Raw genomic sequence first — 21973 nt, forward strand, 5'->3', positions numbered from 1 at the left:
CCGCAGCCTCAGTTTGTCGGCGACAGTCGAACGTGGAGCACGAAATAATATTGCGGTACGCGAAGAGTCCGAAACTGAGGCCGAAATCGTAAGAAGTCGAATCGAATTATAGTTAATCGAAGTGGCAAGCAGAAGACTCGGGCCACTAAACTTGAACTTGCCCAACACACGAAGCCAATTGGGCAGTGCAGCGAAAATAGTGTTTGAGTGTTCAAAGTGCTTTGAAGTAATGCCCAGAATTAATCAAAGAAAATATTTCCACACCGATTGATGTCTGTGAAATTGACATATTTACGCGACAAATCTGTTTAAAATTGCGCACTGCAGTTGCCGTCTTGTTGAGTCATTGTGTTGAGCAGGGTTCAAGAAAAATATGTGTGTCAAATATTTGTCTGTTTGCTGGTGAAATATTTGCACAGCCAGCCTTTGTTAATGAAACTCCCCGAGCGTCAGCTTGAGCAGATGCCTTTGCGAATGGCTGAAGCAAATTTGAAAATAGTTTTGAATTAGTTCCGTTTTTGCAGGCCCGGCTACTTATATAATGGGTCAAGCGAAATTTTACTGTTTTTTGGCGGCGCATGCCAAAAGCCACTGGGCCATCATCTTTTGAATCTTTTGGATCTTCGGCCAACTCTCGATTTCTCACACCTCTCGCACGGCGCTTATCTCTTCATTTCTCTCAGCTATTTGGCTTAATTTTTTCTGTCTTATTTTCTCACTCAATATTTACCTTTTTTGTTTTGCTCGTCGCTTACGTAAGGCGTCGCAAGCCCGTCTGGCCGGCTCCAGGCCAAGTCTGCATCTCCAGCCCGATCTCCGATCTCGGCCTGAATCCGCGTCCCATTCCCAGTTGCATTTCCACCTCTCGGCTCGGCTCTCAACTCCCGGTGGTCAGCTGCTTTTCCTCCCCCACGCCCCCTTTGAGTTTTCCCATCCCGTTTAAATGTGCCAGCAACAAACTGGCAATTTTTAGGCCCTCTCTCGCTGACTGTCTCTCTTATTCCAATTGCCAGCTCTTCAATTGGCCTGGTCGTTTCAAAATAGCCACATTCTGCTATTGGAATAGTTTTGGTTTCGGCCAAATCGTTACATATTTGAAAGCGTCATTGCGCAAAGTCCAAGTCCACTTTGCATATAACTCTTGTAATCATAAATGCATATATTAATGCAATGATTTATGGCCAAGAGAAATGCCCACAGCTGATCGGCAATTTGCTCTCTTTCGGCTTTCGGCGTTCGGCTTTCAGCTTCTCTGCATCTCTGCAGCTGGTTGAACAACTTTCAAGGAAAGTGCAAGTGTTGCCATGGCATTGTCGCAACTACAAATGGCTCAGAGAGCTTGGAGAGCCCAAAATAAAAAAAAAAATAGGAGGCCAGTAGCAATGTCGTGGCTTTTGGAAAGAAGGAAGTGGCTCTGGGTTACTGGTTTACCGGGGGCGTGTTCATTGGCGTGTTTTTTGTTATGGCCCAGTTAAGCGATACTGTTAAGGAAGCGGAACTATAATTAACACCCTTATTAGAGTTGCCAAAACTTTTCCATATTCGGTTGATTAACAGATTTATGGTTACCGTGAAAAAAAAAGTTCGTTTGCTTCTTTGAGACCTTCTCGCCCTGGTTTCCGGTCTCGTCATTCAATTAGCCCATTGTCATTGGGTCTGTATTTTTATGTAAAAAATAAAACAAATTCATATTCATACACGCCATTATGTGGAATAAACTAAGAGCCATATGAATTCCTAATTAATCATACGCCCTGTGAGCATGCAAAATATTTGGTGACCTCCCGTAAGGAAAAAAATAAAGCGGCGGCAATAAAAACAACAGCAGCAAAACGAAATTGAATAATGTCTGTATTAGCCCAAGACAAGCACTGTGAACAAATTCGAAAATAATCACAAGCAAGCAATTTAAATTGAGACCACTGGCAGACTGGCGGAGTGGCAGTGGAAAAACTGAGCCAAGTTAGTTGCTCAGAGCCAAGTTGAGCGGAGTCAAGCGCAAGAGCGTCCAAATCTGCCTCTCGAGCTGTTGACATTCGCGTCTTTGTCTTGGCCCTGACCAAGAAGTTGGCTCAGAAGCGTTGCGCACTTCGATTCGATATTCGGTTCGTTTTTTTTTGGCTTGGACATTGACGTTTGGCAAACACATTTGGCCATAACACGGCCCCTCGACTAATGCATTATTCCGATTTGTTTACCCAGCCGCAAAGCAAACGCACGATGACAACGGCCGGACTTCGACCACTTCTAAGCCTTTTGCTTCTCGGCTTGGGATTGGTACTCCTCTGCGATGTCAGCTCCTCGATTGCCATTGCCCCCTCGACATTTGGAACGGCGATCGCACGTGCCGGGAAGATATCCAACCAGCTAAAGGTGAGTTCAAAAACCCCCTATCCCATCGGAATAAATTGGTGAACAAAACTCGAATGGCTGATCTAAGAAAAGCTCGTAGACAAAAGAAGCATTACAAAGCGTGCCAGTTTCTGGCCATTTCGGCTGACTCGGCCAGTTTGTGTGACTTTGACATCGTGTTGCAAATTCGTTGCCGCCCCGAAAAGTAATTCAACACCTGACTAGGTAGCCATTGTCTCGGCTTACGGCCAAGTGTTTTGGCCAACTTGTCGGGCTGCCGGTCACTGCATTTACATATGCCTGTTAATGGAGTTTATGGCGCGCCAAACGGCCAGAAAGACTGGTCAATTGCAACTCCCCGCCGTTCTATTGTTTTATGGAGGGAAGTGAAGCGCGTGAAAAATGCCAACAAAACGCTCGTTTGGCACCTGCTAATTAGCCAGCCTGTGGCCCAAAACATGTGCTCAGGGGCAGAGAATTCGGAGGGGGAATTTGAATAATGTCTGGCCTTCTTGGCAGCCCTACTGAATACGAATCTTGCCGGCAATGCAATTAATTCATAGGCGACGGCATGACATTTGGTTTATATGCAGCGAATTGGCAGCGAATTGTTCACTTGACTTGGCTTCATCGCGATGCCCTTTATATAGAAATCGTGCAGCGATCCCACACTGAAAATTTAATTATTTTCGTCTCCCTCAATCAACAAATTATGCCCATCATGAGCCACTAACCGATTAAGTGTGGCAATTAAACTATAGAAACATTTCCGTTTGCCGGTCGGATAACATTGACTGATAAAAGGCCAACATGAACGGCATGCCGGTCCAACTGCCACAGAATGCACGAACGAACAATGGCCAAAATCTACGAGTACACTGTCTACAGCGGGCCATTGCGTGCCTTACATAATCCGACAATAAAAACAATGATTACAAGCACTAAAAAACCAACAAAACAAACCAAAAATGTATTTGAAACACCAAACAGTCAACGGACAGACAGTAACAAGTGCAGCTTGAACAAGATGGCAAAAATTCACTTGGAATAGGGAATCGAATAGGGGATACCTCACAATTTAAATAAACATGCTAAGTGATCTTATAGTAACATAAAAATATGTTCCATCTGAATATGGTATCAAATTTATTTTAATCTATCAACTAAAATAGCTTATTAATTTTATGCAGTTGAAAATGAAATTATTTCCCTTAAATTCAATCAAGCCTTGCATACCCAAATTTTTTATACTGCACGATACTTTAATGACTGGCGCTCCAAAGTGAATAGTGTAGGAAAATCGAGGAGCAAGTGGAATTTAATTCAAAAGGCTTTAGACACTCGAAAGTGCAACAGTGGCTGTCGGAAGAGCGAAACGCTGATCCCGGGTGTTCAGACTTTTTGCGGTGACTGTGTTTCGGTTTGTTGAGAGTGTCACTCCTCCAGACCGAGTTCAATAAATCAAAGTTTACGGCTCCGCGTTCCATTGCATTTGTCGGAACTGTAACTGCAGCGAATTTGTGCGGCTGTCAAACGGTTGCATAAAACAAAAGACCTGAGACCGAAAACCGAAGACCAAAGACCGAAGGCTGTCGTCATCATGCCCTGTCCCCGGAATTTAGCCCGTGGAGCGGCGATCGCGGCTCTCTTGCTGGCCATCGGTCTAATTGTCTTGGCAATTTGTGTTCAGCGACCGAACGAATCCGGCCATCCGATCATAGTCACCGAGCAGAGAAAGTCCCCCGCGGAGGAGGTGAAGGCATTGTATGCCGATGGTGATTTGCGAGATTTGCCAGCCAAAGCGCTTTTTTTAATCGCCACCACAACTTCAACAATATCGCCGGAAAATGCTGCAAAAAGCGAAAACTCTTCCGGGTCACTGGGCATGCGCCAAATCCTGCAAATTGCCAGTTCTACCGCGGTTCGTATTGAAAACGGTTCTTATGCAACAATTGCATCGGCGGCATATCGGCTTTCTATATGCATTTTGTTTCGCTTTAGTTTTTTTGGCTCTCGAGCGTGGCGTGAAAGCAGCCATTGCATAATGTTTGCATTGTAAGCGGCGAAAACATCATGCAAGATTCGCAATGCAGTCAATAATGTGGCTGCCTTGGCTGGCTGCTCTCACTCATTTGCATATTGGAGCAGTTCGATGGCTAAAAGCAAATCGAATACCAAGATTGATTGGCAGACTTTAATTGTTTTCCCAGCACTCTCGCGCTTTATGCGTTTGAACAATGACCCACTTCTTAAGCCGAAGTTTGTTTTGTTATCGAACACATGGCATTAGCCACGAGCGCATTAAACAGTTATAATTAAAGCCAACATGGATCGGATCTTGATAGGAAACTGTTATAAACCAGCTACACCCACATTTGCACAGGCCACGGACCACACACAAAAGTGCCAAAACAAACACCACGAACTTCGAATGCCTTTCAAGCAATTGAGCTCGATTCGGCAGTTGCTCTTGCTTTTTGGTGAATATTTCAGCCAGTTAGAGTATACAGCATAGAGCACACGTAATTAGCATAACCACACTGGCTAAGGTGAACTTGAATCCATCTCGGTGCTGCACAGCCACAGCCACCGAATGCCGTCTAATTGTGTCATGATTCACACAGGCAGATATAAGCCCATTTTGGCCTGAGACACACGCCCATTTTGGCCTGGGAACAGCCGGCAGATCGAGATTGTCGCTTCCTCCAGCAGCACGTGACTCTCATTGTTGGTGTTGCCAATTCCGGTGCCTAATTGCCCCAAAGCGAGCGCCTGAGTTATGCAAATGGCATTTCAATTAAGCGACGCAGTCGGTGAAGGTTGCCAGCCGACAGTTAACGCCGCTTTACAAATCCGACAGACCCAAAAATTGTCATCGAGCCCGATGAACTTGGACTGGGCCAACAGAGCTTTGGCTGCATGTTTTGTAAATTGCTGTAAATGCACGGCCAAAAAGATCATTGTCAACTTTATGTTTACTGCCCGAGATTTTATAGCAAGCTTTTATATTAAAGCAAACTTAAACACGTTTAATAAAGAGGGGTCAATAAGATAAGATAAGAGACTTTTGTACACTTATTATTTAATATTTTACAACATTGTGTTGAGCGTAGAATATCACAATATTTTAAAACGCTTCTTATATGGATTAAATATTCCACAAATTAGATTAAGTTTTAAGTTTCTCCCTGTGCATCGTAAACATCTTTGGAATTACCAATTGCAGGAGACGACGGCCTGGAAGACCCTGACCTCACATCCCAATTCCCTCGTCCAGCTGCTGCCATCGAGAGCAATGCGAGTGGTGCAGGAGGTGGTGCGATCTCTGCGGGTGAGTCTCCACCGACCTTGAATGGTGGTGGCCGTAAATGCCGCCTCTTTGGGAATTCGCCGAATTGCCGAGCGGTGGCCAATCAAATCTCAACTTGAACGTGGACAGCTGGCCAAACATGGACGCAGGTGTTGTTCGGTTTTGGGGCTGAGGTCGACTCAATAGCAAAGAAAGATCTTTACATTTACACACACACACCCCCCAACCCCCACCTTTGTAAGCTGGTCAAGAACTGGCCAACAGGTGAACGAATCAACGGAGGCGGGAACTGGCTTTTTGGCCATTGACCGAGGCGATTGCGCAACTTTGGCCAGGCTCATGGCATACTTCTCTGCGCCGGTTCTAATCGAGTTCGCACTCCAATGCAAATTGGTTGCGCAACATAGATTTTTTGCATTCGCAAGTGGCAGCCAAATTATTGGGCCTTGAAGTGGGTTTCTTCTATGAACATTACCTCTTGCAAACGACCCCAAAGTGGATACTAAATATAGATACTAATTGTTTGCTATAATCATTCACAGAAAGAGCGTGAGATTGTGGCCACCACTTCGCTGGGAAAAGTAAGGGGTCGCTATCAGAAGTACCGCTCTGGAGAACGAGGAGGTTATTACAGCTTTAAGGGCATGCGATATGGTGCAGCACCCACAGGAGCAAGAAGGTGCAATACAATCAATACCTAAATATACACTTTTTATTTAAAGAATATTATTAATTCCAGATTCCGAGCTGCGGAGCCGGAGAAACCTTGGTCTGGCATCCGTGATGCTTCTCGAGAGGGTCAAAGTTGTCCTCACAAGAATATGATCCTCGATACTTTCAAAGGAGATGAGGACTGCCTCTTTGTCAACGTTTTCACCACTCGAATGCCAAAGGAAGAGGAGTCAGCCGAACAACCAAAACTTCCTGTAATGGTTTGGTTGCATGGAGGAGGATTTTCCTTCGGTTCTGGTAACTCCTTCCTCTACGGACCCGATTATCTGGTGGCCGAGGACATAGTTTTGGTCACCCTAAACTACCGCTTGGGTCCTCTGGGTTTCCTAACCGCTGGACCAGATGCTCCTGGGAATCAGGGCCTCAAGGATCAGGTGCTGGCACTCAAATGGGTGCGGGATAACATCGCTGCTTTTGGAGGAGATCCCAATCAAGTGACCATTTTCGGAGAGTCAGCAGGTGCTTCATCCGTCCAGTTGCTCTTACTTTCAACCCAGGCCAAGGGACTTTTCCAGCGGGCGATTTCCCAAAGTGGTTCCGCACTGAATCCATGGTCCATGTCAGTGAGCTCAAGTCAGAGAGCTGCTCGATTGGCCGCCAATCTGGGTTATGTGGGTGCTAACAACACTGAAGATATCCTTGATTTCCTGCGAAGGGTTCCAGCCATGAAATTGGTGGAGGCTGCACCCACCACAATAACTGCTGAAGATCACCGGAATAACATTGGTCTGCCTTTTGTGCCCGTGGTTGAGGGATATTGGAATAAGGATTCACAGGAGGAGCAGTTCTACGAGCAGCCCTTCTTGACTCAGCACCCGAGTGATATGTACCACTCGCAGAACTTCAACAGCGATGTGGCCTACATGACGGGTTACAACACTCACGAGGCCATGTTGTTTATAAGAAGTAAGTTCTTAAGAAAAAAATAAAGAAACCTGTAGTAACTTTTCATAATTTTCCTAAGGACTTCGCAAGAATCCCCAATTGCTGAGCATCATTGAAAATGATTTTGGCCGCCTGGTGCCTCATGATTTAAATGTGACACAATCCCATGACAGAGTTACCCGGGAAATAAGATCTTTTTACTTGGGAAACAAACATGTGGGCATTGAATCAGTGGATGAGATGATAGCCGTGAGTTCAGCTTGTAGTATAAAAGCCTAGAAATATATTTAATAATGATTTCATTTGATAGCTCCTCACGGATCTCATGTTTTTGCAAGGAATCCGTCGTACGGCCAGAAATCATGCCAAATATGGAAATGCACCTGTTTACATGTACCGCTTCTCTTTTGATGGAGCTTTGGGTCTGTACAAACGGATGTTGGGAATTCCCCGGCCCGGAGTTTGTCACGGTGATGAGCTGGGTTATCTGTTCAAATTCGGGTTCTTTAACTTGAGTCTGGATCCCAAATCGATGGAGGTGCAGGTCAAGAACCGAATGGTGCGCATGTGGACGAATTTCGCCAAATACGGGTGAGTAATCCATTTAAAAATCATATACATAATATATATAAACTATAAATATAATCCATTAAAGATCTCCCACGCCGGATAACGAGGATCCGCTGATGACCACCAAGTGGGCGCCAATCGATCCCACCAATGTGATGAACAGTCTCAACTATTTGGACATCTCAGCCAATTTGGCCATGAAAACGAATCCCGAACCGGAACGTCAGAGATTCTGGGATGAGATGTATCAGCATTACAATGGTGCAGCTATGTGAAAGATACACCCACTTGCACTCAGATAACACACACCACACACACACTCACCCCCACACAAAAATTTCGTATTGCCATTTTGTGAAAGATCGCGCGAAACCCAGAATATTTAAATGCAAATTTCATTGTACAATTTTCGTAGTTTATAGGCAGTTTTAGCTATATTATTAGCATTAGTTTGTAAGTGTTTCAGCATTTATCCACACCAACACCGTTTCACTCTCATAACCCAAAGTCAAGATGTCTTTCCTTACTACACGTGTATCCACAATAACCAGGTGTAAATAGTCAGAGTCTATCTAATGCATAAAGCTAACATCCAATACACGATGTTTTTGTAAATTAAAGATATTTTATTATTAATTTTGTGTTTTTATTGGGGAAAAGCCATTGTTGCACATGCTGAATAATAATAATAACTTATAACCAAAGGTATTAAAGCATAACCAAAATTTTTTTTAATAAATATATTTAAACTAAGGCGGTTTACAAAAAGTGACCGTATTTTATATTTTTCCAAAAAACTCAAAACCTTACTTATGTTATACATACTCTACGCTAATTTTTCAAACGATTTCTGCAAATGGTTTATGTCAACAATAACGTGACTGTAAAATGTCAGTAAAAGCAAAGAGGCTAGTGAAGACTCAACCCATTATTTAGATCTTGTAAAAGTAACCGCTTTTAGACCATCATCTATGTGAAAAATATCAAACTATAAAATATTTAAATTTATGTGGTGTGAAGCAGACTGGTGTGGATAAGGCAAACGTGAACCAGATTAAATCCGGCGTCCAACTTAATAATTCGCATCATTTTAGCAATAAATATATAAATCTCTCAGCTGGGAGTTAATTGGGAAAGTCAACCGAATCGATTTGTTGGCGATTACAGAAATAGCACTTGCGTGGATTTCGAAACAAATTACACCCCAGGATCATAAAGTGTCACAATGATGGACTACAAATTTGCACTTGGCGCGATTTAAGTGGCCCCCAACCGCGGGTTCATCCAAGTATCGGGGGTCGCACTCACACTGGGCGACAAAGCTGATTATCCAATTATGTCAGCCGGCTTTGGCGCTCTTCATCCGCGTCGACCGCTGCCATTCACAATTTAGAGTGGATCGTAAATTATTCTGGGCCCGGGGAATGACGGAAGAGCATTGAGATGGAACATTTCTGCATATCTGCCGCATGGAAACCGAGTCAGCCGAGAGATTTCCTTCAACAACTAGGGAACTTCGAATAGGCGTATACAAAACATTCAGCACAAATCTAGTTTTTATTGAACAAGGCACAACACCTTTATACATTTCGTACAAACTACACTATTTGTTTTTCAATTACTCTTTTTACGGTTTTTCTTTGGCTTGTTATGTCGGACACAACTCCTTTGTTCCGATCAAAGCGTCTGCAGCCACGCCCCCTGAAGGCGTTGAGGGTTTGCTTTCTGCGAAACGGAGACCGTCACTTTAAGGGCGTCAATATGGTCGTCTCGCATACCCGTTTCAAGGACTTCCGGGCTCTACTTCAAGGAGTCACTGAGGCTTTAAGGCGCCTCGTGGTCCTGCGATCGGCCATTGCGAATATCCGTCGCATCGACGGATCCCTGTTCACCTCACTGGGTTGCTTCAGCGAAGGCGACATTGTGATTTGCTGCTGTCAGTACGAGGATATTGTTTGGGTGAGGTACGAAGTGAACAAGGACTTTCTGCGCTTCATGGACTCCCAGAACCGCTGGCAGGAACGTCGGATGTGCGGGGAAACGCTAGAGAAGATCGTTTCGGAGGACCTGCCTCTGGCCATTAAGTTGTATATCAGCCATCTGGATCCCTTGGTGCAGAACGCACGAACTCTCATTTATCGTGGCAGATCGAGGGCCAATCGGATGAAGTGCATCGTGAAGGTGGTGAACAAGAACTACATGGACTTCGTCTGCCAGGACTCCTACATAGAAGCTGAGGTGGTGCGTCACCTGCAGAGTCATCCGAACATAGTCGAACTTATGTATTCCGTCGAGGAAGCGCGCTACGTTTACTTGGTGCTGGAATACCTCGATTCCGATCTCTATCAGGTAATTCGGGAAACGGGAGCTCTTTCGGAAGAGGATGCCAAATTAGTGATGAGGGCCACGGTGGCGGGACTGATGCACATGCACCAGTTGCAACTGATCCATCGGGATATCAAGCCAGAGAATATACTGCTTCGCTTTTCGCCAGACTCAGAGGAACTCGAAACGATCAAGATAACCGACTTTGGCATGGCCACTTATTATAGGGGCAGCAAGTTGTATTCCTGCTGCGGAACTCCTTGCTACATGGCGCCAGAGTTGATCACTGAATCGGGCTACGATTACCAGGTGGACTCCTGGTCATTGGGAGTTACTCTATTTTATATCCTGTACGGACAGTTGCCTTTCGGCGATATCTATCATATTGTGGTGGAGATTTATGCGGCTATCATGAGTGGCGAACGCAACTATCCGCAGAATGCGGCAGTTGTTCTTAGTACAGAGGCACGGCAACTTATCAATGGACTGCTGATGAAGGAACCCACCATTCGGCTAACCATCGCAGAAGTTGCTCAGCATCCGTTTCTGGCTTGAAAGCTATGCAGACACCAAATTTCAGTAGGTTTAGATTTGCTTAGGGCTCCAATAAAGACTAATAGATTACAAAAGACTGTGATTTATGGAGGCGTTGAACGGTTTTAATTGGATTAAAGCCATGATAATCAACTACGCATGACTCCGCCGATGACTGAACAGTGATTTTTGCTAACATATATCTCTGTTATTAACGTCACAACTTATTTATTATTTGTGTTTGCACAATGCAGCCAAAATGCGCGTGAGTCGGGGGTAAACACTGAGATATACGACACCTTGGACTCGAATGTGAGCCAAGATACAAACGTGGGCCTTTGTTTACGCTGTCTATTCAAATAGAGAGTGCGACTCCCGTTGCCAAACGACCCCTGATAAATCAGAACCTTCCGGCCTGTCCGATCGATATTGCGACACTCCATGAGAGGCGTACTAAATATTAAGTATACGCCACCCCTTCAGCGTCGAGGGCTCAAGGTCGGCTGCATTGAGAAGTGTCTCCGCCTTCTGATCCCGTAGATAAGATGAGCTTATCGCACGTATCTTCCGCTTCGCTTTCAATTTACGAATCATTCCAATTGAACTTATTCCGCGGCAAAGCCACAACTTGTATCTTTCGGTGACACGTAGTGTATCTGTGAGAGCATCGTCGATCTGCAGTGCGAGAAATGTCGTGTGCGTTGTGTACGTACATTTTCTCTCTTCCTGCACGTGTCTGTATGTGTATCTGTGCTCATTTACAGCTCGCCGCTTTCTGTTCGCAACTTTTGTTTAGTTGGAAAAGTGTGTTCTTTCAGTCGGCCGTCATTTAATCCATTGGTCGGACTTGCGGATCCGTACATCTCGCTGTGACAGTCGCTTTTGTGGCTGCGGCTTCTGCGGGCACAGCTCCGAGTGCCCTGTGATCTGTGATCTCCCGGCCTCGAATCATTTCATTCCTGCCCCGACACGCGTCGTCGAAACAGAGCCAAACATTTCCGCACAGCTCGTCAATTTATAATTTCATATTTATTTTATTTTCGCGCTTTGCCATCTTTAAGTGCCCGAAATATGCTGATCTTTAGTGAAACAATAGACATCTAACAAATAATCGGTTAAAAGGTGTCAATTAATCGAACATTTTGGAGGTGCTAAAACTACTTAAGCCAACACGTGCGATCGATCGATCGAAATTTAATAAAAAATCCACGGTGCGTGCGCTGATTTTCAAATCATATTTAATATAATACATTTGATATTATATCAAGTGTTTGCCTCGAATCTTGTGAAAAGTGCAGAAAGGTGTGAAAATTCAAACAGGTTGCGGAAATGCTTACGCTTTCAGATACGAAATTTCCTGTAAATTTATTCACTAACCCATAACAAATTTTAACAAATGTGGCAAACGCCTGCTATTTATATGGTTGAATAATATTGCAAGTACCTGATATTTATATCATAAATTAAATAAACTGGCCAATAACGAGTTCATAGCAAATCTGGTAGTTTGTTTTGCCAGCAAACCGCAAAGTCTCTGAGAATCAGCTGACGCCGATGGCGAAAAAAGATAGATTTCTCGCACCTGGGTTGCACTTATCACAAGTTTCTGTTTGCCCACTCGACGCTTGAGTTACCCATGCCAAAAAAGATTAATTGAAGGGGCAATTTTTGTCGCTCCTCCGCCCACAGATGCGTTTCAATTTCTCCACCCACTCGGCGGCGCCCACTTCAACGGCAACCACAACAACGCAGGCAAATGGAGGGGACAAGGCCGCCCAGCCGCTGAAGAAGGCCATCGAAGGGGATCCCGATTCGCTGGACAGTGTGATCAGCAATCCGCACTCGTATCCCATCACAATTGTGCCCAACCGGCCGACCAGCTTCTATGGCCTTTCCCAGAATGGCAAGGCGTTCCCGCGTCAACCGAGTTGCAGGTGAGTGGGGGCTATCTATTTTCTAAACTGTTTACCCGGCCTAAGTGATCCGGTCAATATGTGTGCCGGTTAGTTAGAGCTGCTCTAATTTTTTCGGCAAATTCAGACCACTTTAACGTTGGCCTGGGCGGAATCGCGTGGCGAGGAGCGTCAGTTTAGTTTAGTGCCGCGAAGTTAGAACGTCTAGCGAGATGCAGGTGCCGCTCAGCGATGTCCAGGTCCTGCAGGATCCCACCGATGCCGAAACATTGGTCGGCGGCGATAAGGAGGAGACCTTCGCCCACATGAAGGAGTGGAAGCGGCAGTACATGCGCGGCATTTCTCACACGCCCTCGCAGGCCGGAGTCTACTACGAGGCCTTAAAAGGATCCAGCCACTCGCTGGCCAAAGGGTGCGCATTGAAAAATTATAGCAATCCGGGTCTGGAAATAACAAAGATATAGTGCGAAAAAATAACGTTATTTATTTAAAAACTTTTTTCCCTAAAAGAGTTAAAAATATGAATCAAAAAATTTATTATTCATTTTGGTTCGTTTTGAAGTGGATCAAATGTGCTTACTAAAAAATATGTAAGCAATTACATTTCCAATTTATTTGCTTCACTTAAGAGCTTAAATTAGCAAATTTTTAGCTACTTCCAAAATATTTTGATTATTTGTTGCCTATTTTATATTTTTAGTTTTGAGCACTTTAGTTTTATATTGCTTTCATAATGGATTTACTTAATCCAGATCCTATATGGCTTCAACTTCAACTCAACCCAAAGGAAATTTGCAAAACAAAACAAACAGAAATTTGAGCTTGGGGCAACAATTACCCAATTACTCAAAGTTCCGCCGGCTTTCCGCCCAGTAATTAGCTCGTCAAGGGGCCTGACATTCAACTTGAACTTGCCGACGAGCGCTCTCCATAATCGCAGTGCGTTTGTGTCACGTTGTCGCATCTTTTGGGCTTTTTGTCTAGCTGATTAGCAGAATGCCGCTTGCTGTTTGCGGTTGTAATTTATATGGCTCCGCCCACGGTTCAAGTGTGATTTTATTTTTTTTGCCCGCAGATTGCAGTGCGCTTAATTTAGGGGCGCGTTACGAATGCAATTCATTAGGCCGGGCATTCAATCTTTTTGCCCCCTTTCAATCTTGACGGCATCTTTCTCACATTTGTCACCTACTAAACGGTTGGCCAAAAGGTTTCCAACTGAATATCGCTTCCCAGGCACTTTCTTCATAGATACAGATTTAATTTCATATTTTTTACTACTGCGTGGGTTCTTAATTATGAATAAAATTTGTACCGACACACTTCAAAGCAGGCAGATGAATCATGTTTCATAAATTTAACCAGCTGAGCTCTATATTTGCAGTGGCGGATCCACGGGGGGGGGAAATTAGGGAAATTTCCCCCCCCTTGGAACCAGAGAACCTGAAAATTTTACTTGTTTGCTATGGTTGACTTTTCAAATATAACCACTTTGTTTACCAAAAAATTGGGATGGATAATTTTTGTTTTATAATTTGTACTGTATTTCTCCCGCAATAATAGGTTTGAACCCCAAATCGAAGAATAAGTTCAATTTCCCCCCCAAGAATCGTCTCTGGATCCGCCACTGATATTTGATTAGGGGCATTAATGCAATCGGCACAATGCCAATTAATCGGCTGAGTGTCAATTTGGGGTTAAGGCAACTGGCATCCGAGAAATGCCGGGTTATGTGGGTGTTGCCATCGGTCGGTGCATCTTAGGCCCATTAAATCTCGGCAATGTGACAGGCTGAGCAAATAAATCAAACAATTTGTGGGTGAGCTGCAATTAAGTGCCATAAGCCGGGATGGATCCGATTGCCCTGAATGTGAAGTCCGATCTGCCTGATTTGCCCGCCTTGCGACACTGCGACATTGCCATTCGTGGCATTAATTAGATGCACTTCTCGTGTGCCTCAACCAAAAACAAACGAGTGCAAATGCGCACACTTAATTTACACAAATTAAACAACACGATGTCGAGACATCCAATTCCATCTGACACTTGCATAAATCATAGAAATCATATTCATGGTCATTCATTAAAAGAGGGATTATCATTATTAATAAGATTATCATTTCAGTAAATAAGGCTTAATTGTTTTCTATAAATGTAATCAAAGGAAAAGGTTGCATTGCTTTGCTGGAGAGGTTTCAGGTGTTAAAAAATAGTTTTAATTGAAAAAACAAAAATTTACATTGCACACTTTTAGGCTCTGTTGTAAAACTGAAACTTTTTGTTTGTAGATCTCGCAATTTCCGGCCTGGCAGCATGAGACGAGTTCGCAGACGAGCGGTGTTCAAAAACGGAGACTGCAATGTGGTGCAGAAACACCTTCAAAGGCGACGAGTTCGCTTCCTACAGGACATGTATACCACCATGGTGGATTGGCAGTGGAGGTGGACCCTTTTGGCCTTCGCCCTCAGCTTTATTCTCTCCTGGCTTTTCTTTGCGCTCATCTGGTGGCTGATTGTCTACACACACGGAGATTTGGAGGAGCCTCACATGCCAGAAAATCAAGGTTAGCTAGCAGTTATTAAACTCTTTGAACAACTAATATTTTTGTAACAATTACTCCCCTTCTTAGAGGAGAATGGCTGGGCGCCTTGTGTCTCTGCAATTGATGGCTTCACTTCCTGCTTCCTGTTCTCCATCGAAACGCAGCACACAATTGGCTATGGAGTGCGAACCACATCTCCAGAATGTCCAGAAGCCATCTTCATGATGTGTTTCCAGTCCATCTACGGCGTGATGTCCTCCGCCTTCATGGCTGGAATTGTCTTTGCCAAGATGACGAGGGCCAAGCAACGGGCTCAGACTCTGCTGTTCTCCAAACACGCGGTTATTTGCCAGCGGGATGGTTGCCTTTCGCTGATGTTTCGGGTGGGCGACATGCGAAAGTCCCACATCATTGGAGCCGGAGTGAGGGCCCAGTTAATACGAACGAAGAGCACCAAGGAGGGCGAGGTGATGACGCAGTTCTTCACGGAACTGGAGATCGGCACCGATGACTCCGGCTCCGATCTGTTCTTTATCTGGCCCATGGTCATCGAACACAAGATCGATGAGAACTCGCCGCTCTACAATCTAAATGCCACTGATATGCTACAGGATAAATTCGAAATTGTGGTGATCCTCGAGGGAACAGTGGAGTCCACTGGACAGAGCACTCAAGCCAGATCGAGTTACATAAACACTGAGATTCTGTGGGGCCATCGCTTCGATCCAGTGGTTCTGTACAACAAGGACCTGCAGGCCTACGAAATTGATTATGCTCGATTCAACGAAACCACTCAAGTGGATACTCCACTTTGCAGTGCCAGGGAATTAAATGAGATCTACAAGATCCAGGAGGGATTCCGCACACCTGGTAAAACCTAAAGAAGAGTATCCTTTCATGATTCTATTATATATTGTGTTCTGTTCAGTAGAAACCACCTTCACCATGCGTCAACTGTCCCACAATCATTCCGATCAGGCCTCCTAGGGCCAAAGTGTTTCGTCCCTGTGTTGCTATAGTTTGTAATTGTTTTTGTCCTATGTAAGTTGCATGCGTCATCTCCTAAAGTTTCACCATTCATACATTAAAGTTTCATTGATTTCTTTTACAGCTTCCCCCTGCTCCTGCAGTTCCGGCTATCAGACACCTGGAAGGCAAACCCGGCTGAACTGGCAGGTATCTGCGCCCTTGTAGAACCGCCTCGACTATCCACACTTAATCGTACGAGTTACCCCTACGAAAATAAGTTAATAAACGCTTTAGTTTGAGTCCACAGCCAAATTGCATGTTCCTGGGCTCGCGGGTCCAAACAAATGACACATAATTGCCCCGATCGCTGCCAGGTAGCAGTTGCATTCGGGACCAACCCACTCATTAGGCATCATTAATAACTCAGCCATATCAATGCGAGAGGTGCCAAAAAAAGCGCACACAGAAAATCGGCGGAACAAGTTCGCTGTGTCAGTCTTTTGATCGTGGGCGACCCCAAAAAGTGAACTAGGGTGGGTATTCCATATCGAGGGTGGTGCAGTGGTGTGGCGCTTGCGAGAAACATTCATATCCTTTTAATTGAAATTGAATCAATAACTCTTATTTGCGCAAACTAATCAACACTAAATTATAACACTCACAGAAAAACAACTCGAATATTTATTATCGCATTTATCACCGCTCCCAGGGTGGATATCTAATGAAATGTGGGTGTGGGTCAGATGCCTGGTATGCTCCATGCCCCGGCCATAAATACAATGCCAAATTTCAGCAACTCTATTACAACTCACCCGAAAAAAACTAAAGCAAAATAGCTGAAAAATTGTAAAGGAAAAAAAAGAAACAAATGAAGTAAATAGGAACGCAAACGCAAACGAAATCGAAATGAATGTTGACTGCCAAAGGCGGGGGCTGTCCCAAGGGGTGGAGTGCCGAATGGTGGTGCTGCGGTGGCTCAGTGGCTCTGTGGCTCAGTGGTGCTGAGTGCTGAGTGCTCAGTGCTGTGCCACGTCCTTAACCCACTTATGAACCCAGTGGCTGCAGAGTGGCTGCAGAGTAGAACCAAACAGCCAGCCAGCCAAAAAGGCAGGCAGGCAGTCATGTGGGGCGCGCTTTATGTTTAATTACTTGTTAAATGTTTTGTCGCTTTTATCAGCTCACATGCTTAAGAGCCCCATTAGCCGGAGTTGAGCACCCACTACTCCTTTTTGCCAGCGAGTGACATGCGTCGCTTTCGGGCCTTTTTGGCTCTTTACCTCTTTACCACTTTACCCCTTTGGCTCTTGGGCTTTTGGGCCTTTTGGGGGGAGAGGGCGACATAAATGTCGATGTCGATGGCCAAAACCGCCCGGCTCTCTGTGTGATTGGCTTCGACGAAACGTGCCGGCTGATCGACAGAATTAAAATATTATTCGCGCATGAAACGTTGCAGGCAACGAGCACCGCATGTGGCACACTATTTTTCGACTGCGACTTCGCCTCCGACTGTGGCACGTTTCGAAGACAAAAGGCGCCACCCAAATGGCTCCAGCCACTTGGCCCCGCGGGTCATAATTCCTCCTCTGGTTTCCCTCCACCCCCCCTTGGAAAAACGTTTGCCAGTTGTGCCAAACAATTTCTCGTGTAATTTTTAATGTGCTGCACAAACACGCGAACAATGCATGAACGTGGTCCGTTTGTCAGGCTAACCATGTCGGATAATCCTAAAAGTTGACATGAATAGACATGGACCCATCTGCCAATGAACTCTAAAAACTAGAGCAGATTCTGGTAATCAATAAACTAAGATTTGCTGTTTTGTGTCATGTTTATGATCCAGTATACTTGAATACCATATAATAAATACTTTCTATTTGCAATTACTTTTTGCTGACATGGAATTATGTGTTTATCATATAATTGATAGGTAATACATTAGATTTAAAAACAAATATAATATGACAATAAATTTATTGCCAGAAACCACTCTTCCTCTTCAAAGTTTGACAGCCAAGTGGCGACAGTGACTGCGACCTAATAAAGACATCAATTGGGACGATGACTCAGGTGGCTTTCTGCCCGGAGATCTGGAGGCAGGGAGCTGATAAACGAAGTTGCAAAACAAGCTTAAAATTAACTGCGGCCGGCAGTGCGAACAAAACAAAAGGTAGAACATGCTACATAACTCATCCATAATCAACACTGTTTACATAAATTTCAAAAATTATTACACGGCAACGGTGGCCAAGGGGACTCCAACTTCATGGGCTGGGTTTTCGTTTTGGCTCTGGAACTGGACCTGGATTGGGATAGGGAACGGGATCGGGAACGGGAATGGGATCGGGATTGGGTAGAGAGCGCGTGATGAATGCTTAAATAATGCGCTTAACCCTGTGCGAACATAATTTATGGTGTGCGGATATGCATGAGTACAGTACAAGTCGGCAGCGAGTACGAATATACGAGTATACACGAGAGTCGGTCAGAAACACACGCTGTTTTCATTGTTATTACACGGACGTTGCCGTTGACCAATCTGTAAGCCCTCACCGCCGCTCCCTGCGCTGCCATTTTGGCCAAATTGATTAATTACGGTCATTCGGGGACGCAGCAGCGCTGCATAAGTAGCATAAAATGCCATAAACCGCCGGCCAGGAGTCGCCGCAGCCCGAAGTCATTTGCCACTAAGGACAAAAGCCGCCAAAAAAGCGAAATTACTCAGGCGTAGCGAACGGGCCGAGAGATCTTCCTCATCTTGGGGCTTTTGGCCGGGTCGCAGCTTGAGCCTTGCCGCTATATGCCGCAATTGATTTAAGTTACCCCGAATGGCCAAGGAGGTCGGTTGGTTGCTCAGTTGGTTGGGGTCCCCCCTCTTCATACTATATATATGTGTACACGGGGAAATATACGATCATGTATATATAATTGTGAGTCGCCTCTGGGCGTGCTGCATGTTCTGTTGTAAGTAATAAGCATTTTTATGTCGCAATTGGCCAGGGAGGGGTTAAGGGCAAGCCAAAATAATGCTTAACACGCCGTTGCCGCTGACATGCTCAACTTGACGATGATGCCGCCTCGGGGGCTGCAACCTCTCTCTGCCTGAATAATATTGAAATTAATTATTTTTGATGGAAATTATTAAGTAATTTTTATACGAGGAGCGGAGTAAGCGGTCTTGCAGGCTCCTGCTCCTGCCTCTGCCCTCCTAATTAATTGTATTTATTAAGTAACATAATAAATTAGCGCTTGCACTTGTTGTTATGCTTGCTCCAATTAAGGAAGTGCCACTCCAAGACGATCGAAATGTCGAGTCTGAAGTCCCGACCAAATTGGCTATCGGGTCAACCGGTTTTCGACGTCTTTTATTTTGGTTATTTCTCTGTTGCCTGAGTTTGTTGATAACGCGCTTTAATTAAAAATCTGCATCCATTTTTGGGCAGTTGCGAGTCTCGCAGCTTTTTTCTCCATATCGCGATTTTTCTTTTTTTTGAACGAAGACCCGCCAAAAATATCAAAATCAAAAGCGGCGCAGGCTCTTTTATGACAGATCTCACTTTAAAGTTGACGTCCGAACTGTCAGAAAATAACACTTGAAGTCTGCGGAGAAGATGCAGTTTTCCCCTCCTCGTTCGCTTGTATTATTTTTGTGGTTTTCTGATGTGAAGTGAAGTTAATTTAGCAGGCTTCGACCGACACAAAAGAAATTGAACAATAAGGCTTAAGCTTCTCTACTTGACACACAAGTATTTGCAAAATAAGTACTTCAAAAGGGCAAGGGCCCATTCAGAAAGTTCAAAGCATTGTTATAAATTTTGTTACCGTTTTGAAAATTATAGATCATTCAACTCGAACAAGCCTGATGTTTTTGGATTTTTGCATTATGGAACTAAAGTTGATGCTCAACTTTTGCACGCTTATCCTTCATGCTTGCTTTAACGAGTTCCAGATAAAGAGCCGTCTTAATTTTTCAAAATCATAACCTTCATGCTTGATTGTTTTCCGGCGAAGCTGGACGCTTGGCCACAGGGTTCAAAGGCCCCAAAATCGCTTGTACTAACTAGCCAATATAAGTGTGCCGAGAACCATGAATCACTTTGAGGTGTTCGTAAAAAGAAACATTTATACAAGCCATCTATTCAAATGACCGATAGTCAAATGTGTAATTTTATTTCCCTCTGAACTTCTTGATGGGTTTTTTTTTTCAACCGGCCCTTTCACATTTGCACATAATAATGTTTTTGGGTTTTGGCTTTTTGGAAAGTCTTGATTTGGAAGGCCTGTGAAAATGATCTCAGATTGGGATCGAGCTGCGATGGGAGGAGATCTGGGCATTTTCAAGATGATTTCATATGCTGTAAACAATTTGCAAATGTCCGGGGCAGCTTTATCTTAATGATGCATAATAAAATTATGGCGGCAATCAGCCGAAATCAATAACCGACGTTTCATGGCAGAGAAAGTAATTATTGGCCGCTCAAGTGGCTCCGACACCCGACGTCAAATCAGCGGTTTGGCTCTTATCCGATAAGAGGAGCTTCGTCTGGGGAGCGGTCGAGATGAAAGTCGGGGTGGGACGATCCGCAATCGGCAATCGGCAGACCAGGAATCCCGAGTCCAAATCCATCTCCTGCCAAGTGGCGGCTCGTTTGCGCCCATCGTCACTTGATTGAAGGCCCAGAATGCAGAAGCAGGCAACAAATCAACGCCGCGAAGCCATCCTACCTCCTTCCGCCTGCCTCTGCGCCTTCTGCAAACTGACCTACAGCAGGAGAGCAGATTGCAGATACCAGTTATGGCTCGCAGTTTTATTGATGCAAATTGCATGCCCTGGGCCCTGTAATCAGTTCGCAAACCGAGGGCTCTGTGCGTGCAATTTGAGCGACAAGTCGATCCCCGCCAGCCTGGCGGAATTGGGTCACATTTGGCCTTAGTCTGCTGGCTTTAGTCTGTTGTTGCGTGGAGCTCACTTAACTGCGATGATTGGCCAAATGGCAAATGGCTGGTGGCGGCGCCACCTAGCGGCCGCTGCCTGCACTAACTCACTTGGCTTGATTGACAGCCTCTTTTTTTGCATTTTGTATTTTTCTTGATTCGGGATGAACGCCCTTGCCTGAACCGCTGTCCTTGTCCATGTAACGAGGTTTAAATAGCTTCAATTACAGGCAGAGATTGCATAATACAGAGAGCTCCCCCCTTTACAGTCGAAACTCCTGTTTTTCCCCCTCGAGGCTTTGAACTTAATACTGGCAGACGGACAGAGCTTGATGGACGACAACGGCACGCCAGGAGGTCATGTCACAAAAATATCCATTAACACATCATAAAAATTAAAAATTAAGAAACCATACGAGCGAGGCAATAAAACCGCAATGCCTGTAAAATAAAATATCTGTACGGTGGAATAAAAACGCCAAGGCATGCCAAGATAATCGCCGACGGGAGAGAAAAGTGAAACCGGTAATTATGCATTATGTATGCACGCCACCAACGCGGCGGATTAAAACGAGGAGTCGCAGTTCGGGGAGTCGGCAGGATAGCCAACATTTCGCGAGAGCCGGCTTACTGTCTGCCCACGCTAAGTAGGAAACGCATTTCTGCGTCTCTCTGGTTTTTTTTCGGCAATTTACGTGCCTTGGCGCGCGACCCGCAAACAAAAGACTTAAGCGACGAACCGGCAGTAACATAAATTTCACTTAATTGCAGATGGCAAAAACCAGAAAACCAGAATGCATTCAATCGATAAACAGAGTGCAACGAATAAATGAGCTCGGCACGCAGGCAAAATGCTTAATGCCGCACTGCAGGCTAACAAATATGCAAAGCACATAAAATTAAGTAAAACAA

General features: G+C 44.7%; 3 protein-coding genes across 11 annotated transcripts; all 3 read left to right on the top strand.

Moving 5' to 3' along the window:
* The first annotated feature begins 7 nt into the window (after positions 1 to 7).
* Positions 8 to 8485, top strand: LOC108091691 (juvenile hormone esterase). 5 transcript variants are annotated; one of them, XM_017191021.1, is made up of 8 exons: positions 8 to 88; positions 2203 to 2373; positions 5579 to 5683; positions 6205 to 6341; positions 6402 to 7300; positions 7359 to 7528; positions 7590 to 7870; positions 7935 to 8485. In XM_017191021.1, the coding sequence occupies exons 2-8, from the start codon at positions 2221 to 2223 to the stop codon at positions 8122 to 8124; spliced, it is 1935 nt and encodes a 644-aa protein (XP_017046510.1). In that variant the 5' UTR covers positions 8 to 88; positions 2203 to 2220; the 3' UTR covers positions 8125 to 8485. The 5 variants fall into 5 exon arrangements, with proteins under 5 accessions (XP_017046510.1, XP_017046511.1, XP_017046513.1 ...); XM_017191022.1 differs by having other exon boundaries at positions 12 to 55; XM_017191024.1 differs by lacking the exon at positions 8 to 88 and adding an exon at positions 211 to 226.
* An 896-nt stretch (positions 8486 to 9381) lies between these two features.
* LOC108091687 (serine/threonine-protein kinase DCLK1) lies at positions 9382 to 10803 on the top strand. The gene has a single exon (XM_017191015.1). The coding sequence runs from the start codon at positions 9500 to 9502 to the stop codon at positions 10727 to 10729; it is 1230 nt and encodes a 409-aa protein (XP_017046504.1). The 5' UTR covers positions 9382 to 9499; the 3' UTR covers positions 10730 to 10803.
* A 736-nt stretch (positions 10804 to 11539) lies between these two features.
* Positions 11540 to 16435, top strand: LOC108091686 (G protein-activated inward rectifier potassium channel 3). Of its 5 annotated transcripts, none has more exons than XM_017191011.2 (6): positions 11540 to 11919; positions 12398 to 12642; positions 14907 to 15181; positions 15248 to 16030; positions 16089 to 16201; positions 16272 to 16435. In XM_017191011.2, the coding sequence occupies exons 2-5, from the start codon at positions 12398 to 12400 to the stop codon at positions 16145 to 16147; spliced, it is 1362 nt and encodes a 453-aa protein (XP_017046500.1). In that variant the 5' UTR covers positions 11540 to 11919; the 3' UTR covers positions 16148 to 16201; positions 16272 to 16435. The 5 variants fall into 5 exon arrangements, with proteins under 5 accessions (XP_017046500.1, XP_017046501.1, XP_017046499.1 ...); XM_017191012.2 differs by having other exon boundaries at positions 16092 to 16201; XM_017191010.1 differs by lacking the exon at positions 16089 to 16201.
* Positions 16436 to 21973: the final 5538 nt, after the last annotated feature.

This window comes from Drosophila ficusphila, unplaced genomic scaffold, assembly GCF_018152265.1.
Source record: "Drosophila ficusphila isolate 14025-0441.05 unplaced genomic scaffold, ASM1815226v1 contig_791, whole genome shotgun sequence".
NCBI lineage: Eukaryota > Metazoa > Arthropoda > Insecta > Diptera > Drosophilidae > Drosophila > Drosophila ficusphila.

Bases quoted from the DNA above. Each gene is read 5' to 3' on its own strand.
- LOC108091691 (XM_017191019.2), top strand. From the start codon at position 3,953: ATGCCCTGTCCCCGGAATTTAGCCCGTGGAGCGGCGATCGCGGCTCTC. The intron at 7,301-7,358 runs GTAAGTTCTTAA...AATTTTCCTAAG, and splicing joins GGCCATGTTGTTTATAAGAA to GACTTCGCAAGAATCCCCAA. The intron at 7,871-7,934 runs GTGAGTAATCCA...AATCCATTAAAG, and splicing joins ACGAATTTCGCCAAATACGG to ATCTCCCACGCCGGATAACG.
- LOC108091687 (XM_017191015.1), top strand. From the start codon at position 9,500: ATGTCGGACACAACTCCTTTGTTCCGATCAAAGCGTCTGCAGCCACGC.
- LOC108091686 (XM_017191010.1), top strand. From the start codon at position 12,398: ATGCGTTTCAATTTCTCCACCCACTCGGCGGCGCCCACTTCAACGGCA. The intron at 12,643-14,906 runs GTGAGTGGGGGC...TTTTGTTTGTAG, and splicing joins CCGCGTCAACCGAGTTGCAG to ATCTCGCAATTTCCGGCCTG. The intron at 16,031-16,271 runs GTAAAACCTAAA...TTTCTTTTACAG, and splicing joins GGAGGGATTCCGCACACCTG to CTTCCCCCTGCTCCTGCAGT.